The sequence below is a fragment of the Rhamphochromis longiceps genome, linkage group LG9, assembly GCF_057381845.1.
Source record: "Rhamphochromis longiceps isolate RC_006_pf linkage group LG9, R_longiceps_female_GT1.1, whole genome shotgun sequence".
NCBI classification, from domain to species: Eukaryota; Metazoa; Chordata; class Actinopteri; order Cichliformes; family Cichlidae; genus Rhamphochromis; species Rhamphochromis longiceps.
In genome coordinates, this window is record NC_140565.1 from 2,986,225 (window position 1) to 2,999,459 (window position 13,235).

General features: G+C 42.0%; 1 protein-coding gene and 1 long non-coding RNA gene across 2 annotated transcripts; one reads left to right on the top strand and one right to left on the bottom strand.

Moving 5' to 3' along the window:
• The first annotated feature begins 1,500 nt into the window (after positions 1-1,500).
• LOC146661531 (uncharacterized) lies at positions 1,501-5,107 on the top strand. The gene is made up of 3 exons (XR_014913181.1): positions 1,501-1,553; positions 1,781-1,855; positions 3,192-5,107. It is a non-coding gene; the product is annotated as an uncharacterized LOC146661531 (long non-coding RNA).
• A 222-nt stretch (positions 5,108-5,329) lies between these two features.
• Positions 5,330-10,936, bottom strand: LOC146661532 (plancitoxin-1-like). Its single transcript, XM_085419440.1, has 6 exons — positions 10,836-10,936; positions 7,591-7,792; positions 6,992-7,070; positions 6,640-6,804; positions 6,362-6,544; positions 5,330-5,769 (listed from the first exon to the last, which is right to left on the bottom strand). Exons 1-6 carry the CDS (start codon positions 10,934-10,936, stop codon positions 5,330-5,332), a joined length of 1,170 nt encoding a protein of 389 aa, XP_085275566.1.
• Between the last annotated feature and the right edge of the window lie 2,299 nt (positions 10,937-13,235).

A 13,235-nucleotide genomic window follows, 5' to 3' on the forward strand; every position in this document is an offset into this window, starting at 1 on the left:
TTTTGGCTGATGTTTTCCATGTATCACAAGTGCAGATCGCGGTAGGTATAATGATGGAGTTGAGCAGATGGATCTTTGTAGCCCGGTCGATCTTCGGGATCAACCAGATCAGCCAGAGTCACTGGAAAACCGCACCCGCTTTCACAATCTGACACACGACTAATGATCAGCATCTCTGTCGCCTGCAAGGATGCTGCCCAGGGTGGTGAATTGGTTCACCTCCACCAGACATTGCTGTCCTACCTGTGGGATACTGTGCCGTCACGTAACCAATTCTCATGACCTTGGCCTGGTTCCCGCTAATCCGGAAGCCCACTTTGGCTGCCTCTTGCTCCAAGTTTTCATGTCATGGTCTTCATGTTTTTCCAGACGTCAGCCAACAAAACAATGCCATCTGCGAAGTTGAGGTCCGTCTGGCATGTTGATGGACGCCAAGGTATCCCAAAGCCATCTTGGTCCATAGAAGTCTGCATAATAATAATAATAATAATAATAATAATGATAATAATAATAATGATGATGATAGTAATAGTAATAATAATGAGTAATAATAAATAGTAATAATAATTTTGAGCTGTGACTTAAATAAGGGAACGGAATCTATATTTCTTATAACTGGAGGAAGTGAGTTCCTGAGCCGAGGAGCAGAGCAACTGAAAGACAAGATGAGCAGAAGGAACAACAAGATGAGTGGCAGATGAAGATCTGAGAGAGCAGGAAACAGAGGTTATTTGAAGCAGATCACACAGATAAGGAGGGGCAAGGTTATGGATGCACTTAAACGTGAGAATTTAATATTTAAAGTTTATCTGAGCTTCTATGGGCAACCAGTGAAGCTGTTGAAGAATTGGGGTAATATGGTCTCTTAATGGAGTATGAGTTATGACCTGAGCTGCAGAAAGAAGAAGTTGAAGTTTATGGAGGGACTTATTGGGGAGACCAAATAAGAGGGAGTTGCAATAATTGATCTGGGAAGTAATAAGACTATAGACAAGGAGCAGCACGGGGAGTAAGGAAGGGACGAAGTCGGTTAATGTTAGGTAAGTGAAAGTATGTGTAACGATGTAAAATAATAAACATGGTTTTGTTGTGGTTAAATTCCTGTTAAACTTGGGATCGCAACCATGGGTTTATTTTGAAAGATTTGATTTTAAAACTTTTATTTTGAAAATCCGCAGTGGAAGTCTGCTACTGGTAAACGGGCTTTCCCTAAGCTTATCCCTTTAGTAGCAATGAAGCTTTTGCTGTGGTAAGTTCTTCCTCAGTCCGCCCTGACTGAACATGAGTTTAAAACATATTTGAAGATCCCCATTGAGGTTAACATGACAGCATTAACAGCATGAACTGCCCATACAGTAGCATCTGAGTAGATTTCAGTTTTATGATCTTGTTTCGCAATTAATGGGTTAGACGGTAGGAAAAATGGACACGCTGAGCTAGCAGCTAACAGCTAGAGGAGACTGTCGTGTCTAATAATTTGAAATTTCTCTTGATAGTTGGGCGGGATCCTGTTGCTGGAAACCCATGGTTACTCATGTCCCATGTTATTGCAGGTATGTGTATTTTGTGCTGCAGGCTAATTCTGTTTAAGAAGTACTGCTTATTAAGTTTTGCCCAGTAGATGGCAGCATTGTTCCATTTACTATTGTACATGAAAGGAAATTTTGGCTTTGGTCTGGAAGTGTATTTATTTTCACATGAATGCGCATTTAAGTGAATTAATTTCTCTTTTTTTTTTACCTAAACCACAATGCAGTAATATTTTTATTTTATTTTATAGAACGCACCCTTTCCTCATATCGGTCTCAGTGGTGATGTAGCGATCCTCTGTGAGGACGCAGCAACTGGATCGAAGGTAGAGGGTTCAGAATATTTTGATGAACTGTTCAGGGATGCCATATGACGCTATCAAATGCCTATGTGAAATCGACAAAATTAATCGAGAGATGCTGCTGGTATTCCAAAGTCTGTTCGGTGATTGTGAACAGGATTAAATTCTGCTCTGTGCACAACCAGCCACTGCAGAATCCGGCTTGTTCTTCCCGGAATTTCTGGTCCAGGGCCTTATGAAGTCTTCGGCTATAGTGTGATTCCTCAGTTGTTGCAGTCCGCCAGGTTGCCTTTCTTGGGGAGCTTTACTGTAACTCCTCTTAGCCAATCTTCTTGCACTTGTGCCGATGACCAACATAAGCTGACGGGGCACTGATGTGCTTCAGCATTTCTGCAGACACCATGTACATGCCCAATGCATTGCCATTCTCAAGGAGTTTGATCACGGCTGCAGTTTCTTCAGTGGTTATGGCGTCTGTCCTAATGTCCAAGTCATTCAGAGTCTTTTTGAAGTGTTCCACCCCTGACAACAGAGGCCTCTAGTATAAGAGGAGATTTTGTCATATCCAGGTAACTTCAGGGTTAACCCCGGGTTTTCTGCTTCAAATGTGATTCACTTTTTACTGAGTTAAATCAGGACTTAACTTATGCCCTAATCTGGAAACTAGCCTGCTTGTTATGCCATTCCATGCTAAAACCACCAACTGTAGTTCACATTTTGTATCACATTGTTGCAGGAATGTGCATGTAATAATTGGTAATTTAGAAACTGTATAAATGTAGTTATACGTGATTCTATTCTGCTGCTGAGTGTATGTTCTTTAAGGCTCAGAACTGAAGGCTGCATTCAGGACTTTATCACACTGGTACATAACGAGAGGGACCTTGAACAAGTGTGCACACATGTACACACACAAACAGCATCTCACTTCATGCTTGCTCTTTCCCTAGCCTCTTATGTCACTTATATGTTTGGTCTTATTATTGTCTTATTTGTTGTGATTTCTGAGCACATGCAGAGGTTTTTGCTTGGGAAGCAACTGTCACCTTGTTTTCAGGGTCTTATGTAACACTCAGTGGTATTGAAATATGTAAAGCTTTTCTACTCTACCTAAAGTTAAACAGCTGAGAGCATCTTGAGGACTGCAGAGAAAAAGGTTTGCACTTGGGATTTTGAACTGTGGTGTTTCCACTGCTGAGGACTTTTGGACACAGTTTAAAAAAGTCTTCATCAGAAAAGCACTTGTAATTGTTAGAATTGATATTTTTTAGGTTGTCATTTGTGCTTAGAAACATATAATTATTTATGCTTGGAGATATATAATCATTTATATGTTGATAAAATATCTTAACCTTATTAGGTCTGATAAGGACTGTGTACACTCTGTACCATGAGATGAGAGGAAGCGGTCTCGAGTTGGCCATGTCATCAGAGAATTTCTGGAGGAGACAGTCACAGATGGTGAAGAGGAAAGGGGACAGAACAGGGTGCTCAGTTGCTGCAGTCTCACAAACAGTGGTCTGCCTGTCAGGAAGTCACTGATCCACTGGACCTGTGTATCCTCCACCTGCATGTCTTCCAGCTTCTCCCTCAGCATCCTGGACTGGATCATGTTATCGGGGCCAGAGAAGTCGAAGAAAATTATCCGAATTGTGGTGCTCGTTGTTATTAAAGCTTTAGCTTGAGTGTAGAAAGGAGCTCTTCTCTTCTGTGGTGGTTAAGAGAAAGTGATGTATGGTTCTAATGAAAACATTAGACAGTAGAACTCTTTTGCTTTGATTTTTTTTTTCAGTCACATTCTGTTTACATAATTTTTATTTAGACGATGTGTTCTCAAACTTCTACTTGCAAATGCATTTCTGTCTGATTCATCTTTTTAACACTCCTCATAGCATGAAAAATAGAAAACAGCGTTCACCTGGCGTGTTCTTTATTTGATTAGACATTTACAGGAACAGGTCTCTGTTTACAGCTTATCATCCTCAAACTTTCAGACCAGTCAATATTTGCGTGGACTTTGTCCCTTAAAAATACATGACATAAACAGAACTGACCTAAACAGCTGTTTTCTCTCTTCTCAGTAATTTGGTCACTCTGTTATTGCCTCAGAGGTAATTTGTTGTTATGCATATCTCAGGACATCTGACTTTTCAGATGTTAAATGGATTTCCTGCAGGTGCTCCAGTAGCATACCGGCCCACGGTTTGTAGGATTCTCATGTATTTTTAAAACATGTCTGAGAATCACATTATATTTTGCATAATTACTATGTCTGGAACTTCTTCTTTTCTTTTCTTTTTTGCCGTAACATCTCAAAAATGTTGCGATGGGGGCAACAGAACCCTGGAACAGAAAGTAATACTAAGAAAGAAAGAACTGTTGGAACATTTTACACATGATTAGTTGATAACAGGTTAGTAAGATGATTCAGTCTAAAAACAGCATCTCTGATGGTATGGTGCTGCATTAGTGCCTAATGCCATAGCAGCTTTCACATCTGAAAAGGCGTACATGTTAAACAGTATGTACAGGTTATAGAGCAGGAAATGCTCTGATCCAGACATCCTTTTTAGGGAAGGCCTTCATGTGTCAGCATGATGATGCTAAACCACATACTGCATTTATCCCAGCAGCATGGCTTCATAGCAGGCGAATGTAAAATGGCATGATTACTCAGTTCAAACATTTGATGTTTTTCTGTGTTCTATTGAAGATAAAATACAATTGTATGGAATTGTAATTGAAATTGATTCTATTTCTTACAGTTCAAGTACACTAAACCTTGAGCTTATTAAGCAATAAAATGGGGAGCAAATAGTAAGGGATACAATATCTGAGAGATCTTCAGTTTTTCCTTTTTATCCTGTTTTTTCTGGGAAAATCAAATTTGTGTTGACACAGTATTTCGTTAATATTTCAAACAAATGTACACACAAAGTTCACACAGTCCTGTGTGGTCTCCTGTTTTTCTGTTTCTCCTGAGAATCTTCACTTATCAGCAAAATGTTAACGAACTTCTTCTAGGAAAACCTTAATATTCAAATGAAAATAAAAAACATTAAAAATGTAAATATAAATTACACTATTTTGTGTGTAAGTAGTGTTTAATTTATTTTGACTGCATGTTTCAAAGTGAGTACTGTGTTATTGTTCAAAAACACAAGTTAATTGAAGCTGTATTTGTATCCTTTTAATTAAGCAATTAATTCATCTTCTTAGGTATGAAAGAAAATTAAAGAAGCAGAAATTCAAACACCAGGAGGCACTGCAGAAAGGGTCAACAACTGCAGAATAAATGACAATGAGTGAAAGCATAACAAACATAACATAAACCAGATGTATTTTATCCAGATTTATTATTTTATTGTTTGTCATATTGTCACACATCTTTTCAGAATGATAATTAAACTAACACTTGCGAATCTTTCCTTTCCCTTATGTTTTTAATATTTAACGGCAGGATTGGTAAAGTCCACAGTGAAGTAAGTTGAGCTGTATTCAGCCTATCACTGACGGATCCAAGTGGATTCTTTTGCCCTGGACAGGGTCAGAGTCAGGCTCACAGTCAATGTCCATGGTGGTTGGGGTCGTACTACATTCATCAAACTCTCTAGCAAACTCCCAGAACTTGTCTCTTACGTCTCTGTTCACAATGCACAGCGCCCCGCCTCGTCTCTGATACTGGGTTTCAGCCCTGTTGACATCAGCTATACAGGTCCATTCACTGCTGGATTCACTGTTGGTCACACACCACTTTGAATGGTCCTTTGTAGGACTCCATGTACTAGCAGGACCCAGAACCTTTTTTATAGTTTTAATGTTGTACACATGATTGGGGCCTGAGCAGTCAGAATTGGCCCGATCTTTCTGGCAGGGCCACGTCTGCACATACACATGACTCCGAACTGCCCGGGCAATAGTGCGGTACAGGTCTCCATCTGCAAAAGGATCAAGGAGCATTTAAAGCATTTCCTGTCTTTTTGAAACATTGAACATTTTAAAACCCGTTTACACTCACACTCTCTTCTCAGACACTGCATTTCAGCCATTGATGAAGACATAACGTCAGTAACAAAGTGAATAACAGTACGTGGATTTCAGATAGGCAGCAACTGTCGGCAGCTATAGGCAGCATTATAATATCATCGCCTAAATTTCTATTTGGATGTAAATACATATATGTTAACTGGCATTGAGCTAGGCTGATCCTAAAACCTGTCCTCTCTTTAAAGATTCCAAGTCATCCATTCTCATCCCCAGTGATATTTGTCTGGTCTTAAACCAGACAAATATCACTGTAACCATTAAAAGCTTAACCAACAAAAACTGGTGTTATGGCAGCCAACTAGGGGGCTCCACTCACACCCAGGTTGCTGGGAGGTTTGTTGTCAAGTGTGTGGCGCAAAGTTATGTGGAGACGGATAAAGTCGGAGTGAAAAGCTGGAGTTCCTGTGTCGTCTGTGCCATACCTCCACAGTGTAATTTAAAGGATGATTATTACTTTAACCTTTAAACATGCAGACATCTCACCTGGCTCTTGCAACTGTTGTTTAGCAATGCTATAAAACCTCAGACCTCCTCTTGATGTGAGTGTTTGGTAATCACTCGATGGGGGAACTTCAACCCATTTTGTTGCATCTATGAGCTCTTGATGGAAATCATCTGGAATATCATGTTCAAATGGAAAAGCTCTGATGTACTGCAGATGTTTGCCTGGAAAGAGTTAAACAAGATCTTTACTGTGAGGTTTAGATCAGCCTCTGGGCTTTAAATTGTGAAAGGTCCAGAGTTCGAATTGAGCTTTTTACCGATCCGTGTGAACTGGTCATAGTTGAAAGTTACACAGATGAACGTCTGAGCAAATTTGAATCCAGTTTCAGGCCAGAAATTGTTTTGGTCTCTTCTGAAGGGGAATTGAGGTGTGCTGTGCAAGAGCCAGACCCCAGCTCTCTCTCTTTCCACCATGATCACCCCTGTGGACAGTAAACAGTTACAGTGCTGGTCATAAAATAAGGAATAGGATTTATTCAAAGCACTTTAATCCTGCCTTCATAATAATGATTCAGTCATTTTATAAGATCAATAGTCTAACAAACTTTTTTACAGTGTTTGTTTTATATGTTTGACAATGTGTTGTCTGTAAAAAGAAGCTTTCTTTACCTTTACTGTGGCCAAATGTGGTATGTGAGGAACATCCTGGAGGTTGATCACTGTAGCTGATGAATCCAAAGTTTGGCAGCTGTAAATCATGCAAAAAAAGAAATAATCTGCATTAACACTTTCACGAGACTTCCTCGGCCTACATGACAGCACAGTCTCATAGACGTTTGTGAAATGGTGAAAACACTGAATCTAATCTAATTCCTGCTTCTGGACGTGGATTTTTTTCTCCTGGTAATAAAAATTCCTCAGTTGCCTGAAGCTGTCTCATGTGATGCGCTTTTGCCTCTTCGACTAAAGTGGGCATGTTGTTTTTTTCACTTGTCCACTGACAGCACTACCCAGACATTGTTTTTCTTCAATCCCTTGCATCCGCTTGTAATAGTTTCAACTGGATATGTCAGAACTACTGTTAAGCACCTAGAATTTAAGCAAATCATTATTTCTCTCCATTTCATGGAGCTAAAATTAAAAACTCATGATAAAACAGCATTCACACTTTAAATCTGCAAGTGTACCTGTATTGAGTGTTTCCAGCAAATGCATTAAATCATGTGTTCTGGTAGAGGACCATTACTGGACCAAACTAATGGTCTCACCATGTTTCTAATTTTCTTCAAGATTGGTCTCAGGGTGTTGGCCAAGGCACCAGATGGATCTTTGAGGTTCTTGTAGCCGGGTTTATTGTGCATGTAGGACTCGCTGTTTGCTGAATCAATGTACAAGTAGTTCATCTCGTTTTTATATCTTCTAGGGTTAGATCTAGGGATAATCTCTCCAGGTGCTTTGTAAATGATGAACCTGATGAGAAACAAACAAAACATGACATGAAAAGAAACAAACTCCAAAGTGAAAATGTTAACCTGTTAGATGCACCGGTTCACCCAACATCAGCAGAGGTTTGATCACAAACCCCTTCGTATCATATTTTGATGCTCTCCGTACACTCTTAGTGGCATTTTCCAACATGAGGAAGAATGAAAACTTCTTATTGGGAGGTAAAAAATTAAGTCACATACAGTCGGGCAAAAAAGCATTTAGTCAGCCACCAATTGTGCAAGTTCTCCCACTTAAAAAGATGAGAGAGGCCTGTAATTTTCATCTTGGGTATACCTCAACTATGAGAGACAAAATGAGAAAAGAAAATCCAAAAAAATCACATTGTCTGATTGAGGTGGGGGTGTGGTCTCTGGCCTGCTGCAGTATGGTGAGCTCTCAGGGCAGCGTTGAGGTGGCAGAGGAATTAGGTGTGGACTAAAATTAATCATGCTCTTTCTGCTCTATTTATGTACAGTGATGAAGGAGGTGAGGAGAAGAGTGTGTGAGGAGTCGTGAGAGCAGGGGATGCTCCTGGAGTAGGGATGGGTACCGGTATCCGGTGCCATGATGGCACCGGTTCTGACATAAACGGTAGTAACCAGACCGAAAAGCAGCACATATATCGGTGCTTTTTTTTCCTGAGCTGTGATACACTTCTAGCCAATCATTTTACGTTTCCGAGGATAGTAGGTGGGTCCAGGTACGTACGTTCTTTTATGCAGAGCTACAGATTTAAAATGCCCAAGGCGAAGCGGTCAAAAGTCTGGCTGTACTTCACAGCAAAAGATGGAAACTCAGCAGCAACAAGTGCTTTAAGCTGATACTGTGATACTGTCAAAGGAGCTAACACCTCGAATCCGATGAAACACCTGGCGACTCATAGCGTTTTTTTAAAAGCCCAGAAATGCGCCGTATTTGATAGCTTGCTGCGAGACCTCACACCGAGCGCATCTACTGCGGGTGTGGTGCCTGTTATGCAACATCCCCCAAAAACGCGAAGAGGAGAGTCCTGGCCCCTAGCCCTGCCAGTGTAGCAGAAATGATGAGGATGATGATGCAGCAGCAGCCGTTCTTCTCTGTTGTTCGTGTGTAATTTACGTTGAGTAGGCTAACCACATTATTACATTAATGCACGTAAGGTGAACTAGCAAACACCGTCATAGCTACATGCGGCTGTCTTCTTGTTTGATGGCAGATGCTCCCTTCACCCTGGCCAAAAAGGCTAAAATGACCAAAGAAAAAGAGGGAAACAGCTAAACATGAGAGGTTTTTGACAAAGTTTGTGTTTTTTCCATTGTTTAAGCACTGCTTCCAGCCAAGAGTGATACCATATATGCCCCATAGCTGCAGAAAAGGCTAACATTGTTATCTTTTTACAAAAAAACAGCTGAACATGAGAGGACAAAGTTTGTGTTCTCCATTCTTTAAGAACCGGTTTGAGCACCGTTTAAGCACCGGCACCGTTTCAAAAGTACCGGTTTGGCACCGGTATCGGATAAAACCTAAACGATACCCATCCCTATCCTGGAGTTACCTGTGCTGTCACGTTGAAAAGTGAAACAGCTGAAAGTCGCAAAGAGTTATGAACACAGAAATCCTGTGTGCGTGTGTGTGTGTGTGTGTGTGTGTGTGTGTGTGTGTGTGTGTGTGTGTGTGTGTGTGTGTGTGTGTGTGTGTGTGTGTGGAGTCCGTGCCACACCAATTACTAAAGAATTTTTTGCTAATTATGGTGGAAAATAAGTATTTGATCAGTAAGAAAAGTTAATCACAAAACTTTGTTATATACTATTTGTTTTCAATGGCAGAGGTCAGGAGGGGAAATCTGAACTGTGTATAATGTGGGTGGAGCGCTGCTGACTTCGACTTCCTTTCAGTTCTTATGAAACCATTGAGAGAGCTTGGTCCGCATAGCCGGCAATACGTCGAACTCGTTCCTGGTGGGTGATGGGCTTCGCCAGGGCTGCCCTTTGTCACAGATTCTGTTAATAATTTTTATGGACAGAACTTCTGGGCGTAGCCAAGTGGAGGAAGGCTTTCTCAGGATCTCATCTCTGCTTTTTGCAGATGATGTGGTTCTGTTGGCTTTATTGGGTGATGGCCTCCAGCTAGCCTTGAAATGGTTCGTAGCCGAGTCTGAAGCAGTGGGAATGAGAATCAGCACCTCTAAAATTTGAGACCATGGTCCTCAGTCGGAAAAGAGTGGAGTGCCCACTCCCAGTCAGGGACGAGTTCCTGCCCCAAGTGGAGGAGTTTAAGTATCTCGGGGTCTTGTTCACAAGTGATGGAAGAAGGGAGCCGGAGAGCGACAGACGGATTGGTGCTGCAGCTGCAGTGATGTAGACGCTGTACCGGTCCTTTGAGGTGAAGAGAGAGCTCAGTGTAACAGCAAAGCTCTCAACTTACCTGTTGATCTACGGTAGATTGGGTCCCGGGACCACCACTACCTATGGGTAGTGACCGAAAGAACAAGATTGTGGATACAAGCGGTGGAAATGGGCTTCCTCCAAAGGGTGGCTGGTCTCTCCCTCAGAGATAGGGTGAGAAGTTTGGCCATCCGGGAGGGGCTCAGAGTAGAGCAGCTGCTACTCCACATCGAAAGGAGCCAGCTGAGGTGGTTCGGGCATCTGACAAGGATGCCTCCTGGGCGCCTCCTGGGTGAGGTGTTCCAGGCCCCGAGGCAGACCCAGGACACGCTGGAGAGATTATATCTTTCGGCTGGCCTGGGAACGCCTGAGTGTTCTCTCGGACAAGCTGGAGGAGAGGTGGAGGAGAGGGAGGTCTGGGCTTCTCTGCTGGGCCTGCTGCTCCCGCAACTTGGCCCCAGATAAGTGGAAGAAAATGAATGGATGAACGGTCTCAGATGAATAAACACTACTGAACTGTTGGACTGTCCTGCAGATTGAGAGGGTACCAAGTGTGTCAAGGCATGAAACCCAGGGGACTTTGTTAATATGCAGGATGTGATTAGAATGAGCGCAAATGACTTCATTACAGACTTGTAAAGTGTAAAGTTTTAAAAACATACCAGTCCACTGGACCATTATTGTTATTTCTGCAGGTCACTGTCTGCAGCTGGACTTCAGATCCCCCCAAAAACAGAGTGAAAGTCAGCACGAGCCTCCACATCCTGAAACACACACAGCACATTACCTGGTTTATGTTGGCACCTTTCAAAGACATTTTCCTATTTATCCTAACTTCATTAATATTTTAAAATCATTTTAGAAGCTTGTGGGGATAGGTTAATTGGATAATCCAAATTGTCACTAGGTGTGAATGTGAGTGCGAATGGTTGTCTGTCCCTGTGTGTTGGCCCTGCGACAGACTGGCGACCTGTCCAGGGTGTACCCCACCTTTCGCCCTATGACAGCTGGGATAGGCTCCAGCGCCCCCCGCGACCCTGAAAAGGATAAGCGGAAGCGAATGGATGGATGGATTTTAGAAGTGGGTTGACCCCCAAATATTTTTAACAGCACCATGTGCACTAAAGATGCCATACTGAATGATTTGGTATTTCAGATTCATTTAGTGTCAATAAGCACTCACTTTTCAGCCTCACTCACCTATTCACACACACACACACACATAAGCACACACACACACAAGAATCACATGCACACTCACACTCTGATGGCTGTATCAGAGCAATGATGGAGTTCAGTCTCTTGCATGAGGACATTCAGGCGTGCAGACCCACTCCTCCTGAGCCCTGTGTCATATTTTAGTAAGTTCTGCTGTGCAGACTGCACATACTGGGGTACAAGCAGAGTGCTTCTTTTGGCCTAAGACATTTTAATTACTAAGCCTTTTCTCTCCCTGTCAGCACATCAGGAGCAGTGAAGCTTCTTACCTTCCACCGCTTCAGTCGTCTCAGTGTTTCTGACAGAGCATGATCTTCACCTCAGATCTGTCCACCTCTCTTTGTGTATTCCTCTCTTCCCCCTCACTTAAATCCTCTCCAGCAGGCTGCTGATCAGAGGTTGGATGGAGTTTCCATTTATGGTCATTTAAATGAAGAAAGAAAACAAACTGCTGTTTGATTTTTAGCAGTCAGCATGAATTTGGACTTTGTGCCTCACAAACACAATAAACTGAACTAAAGTGCACCTTTATTTATTTTAGAAGTTGTTTTTATCTCTCTACATGTACAAAATGGAGACTGGGTGAGAATTAATGGTTGGGCCAAACGAGGTCAGAAGTTTTATGTATCTAAACTCACACTCACATCACCTCTGCAGTTTTATTGCGTTCATGCACTTTATGAGCTGACTTTGATCACGGTCTGTGATGCCCTGCAGCCACTGCCTGTAAATCAGTTGGTGAAGTTATTTGAACTATTCTATTCAGCCTAAAAGCCGTACGAGGTTTGTGTGAAGTAATTACCCCTTTACAACAGAATCAGTGATCTGTTAGTTAATGTTTCCTTTTACATAACTTCTGCCTGTACTTAATGTTAGAATCCAGCCACCTATCAGGTGAACCCTAGTTTAACGAGAGAGGGTATATTGTGTTTAAACCAGGTTTCTGGAGTTCTCAGGAACTGCATTGGTGCCTGAAAAATGTAAAACATTTCAAGCATTTCTTGGCTTTACAAGCGTTTTTGTTTTCTTATTGTTTATTCAAATATGAGAAAGAGAAAAAAGGTCTGTAGTGCTGACTCGCATTTTCACTTTGCCTTTGAGAACAGGTCTGATTCCTTACTCAAGTTATTCCTCCGTTTAACACAGGTGATCCACACTGTTTTAATAAATATATAGACACTTTTTATATTTTGCCATGGTTTCCAAAAACATTATAAAAGATTACTGTAAAAAAACAACAACTTTATTAACCTCCTAGGACCTGGCGTCCACATATGTGGACATCACATTTTGGTTCACCGAAAGCAGATGGTGTGTCTTCAGCTTTCGGATGGAAAAGTGACCACGGATCCGGCTGAGATGAGACGGCATGCAGTGGCCTTTTACACGGACTTGTTTAGTGCGGATTGCTGTGATGTGGACTCTGCTTCGGACCTTCTGCAGGGGCTTCCTCAGCTGAGCCCAGGGGATTGGGACGTTTTGAACAGGGATATAACCTTGGATGAGCTGTCTGCGGCGGTGTCTCAGATGGCTTCAGGCAAAGCTCCAGGAATAGATGGTTTACCATCAGACTTTTTTAAGCACTTCTGGAGTCTTCTGGGTCGGGACCTGCTGGATGTGTTTAAGGAATGTTTTATAGAAGGGATACTTCCAGCTTCCTGCAGGCGTGCAGTTATCTCTCTCATACCAAAGAAGGGAGATTTAGCCCTTCTTAAAAACTGGAGACCAGCGGCCCTTTTATGTGCAGACTATAAGATTCTTTCCAGGGTTTTATCGAACAGACTGAAAATGGTCATTGACCTGCTGATTGGTGTGGATCAATCTTACTGTATTCCAGATATGTC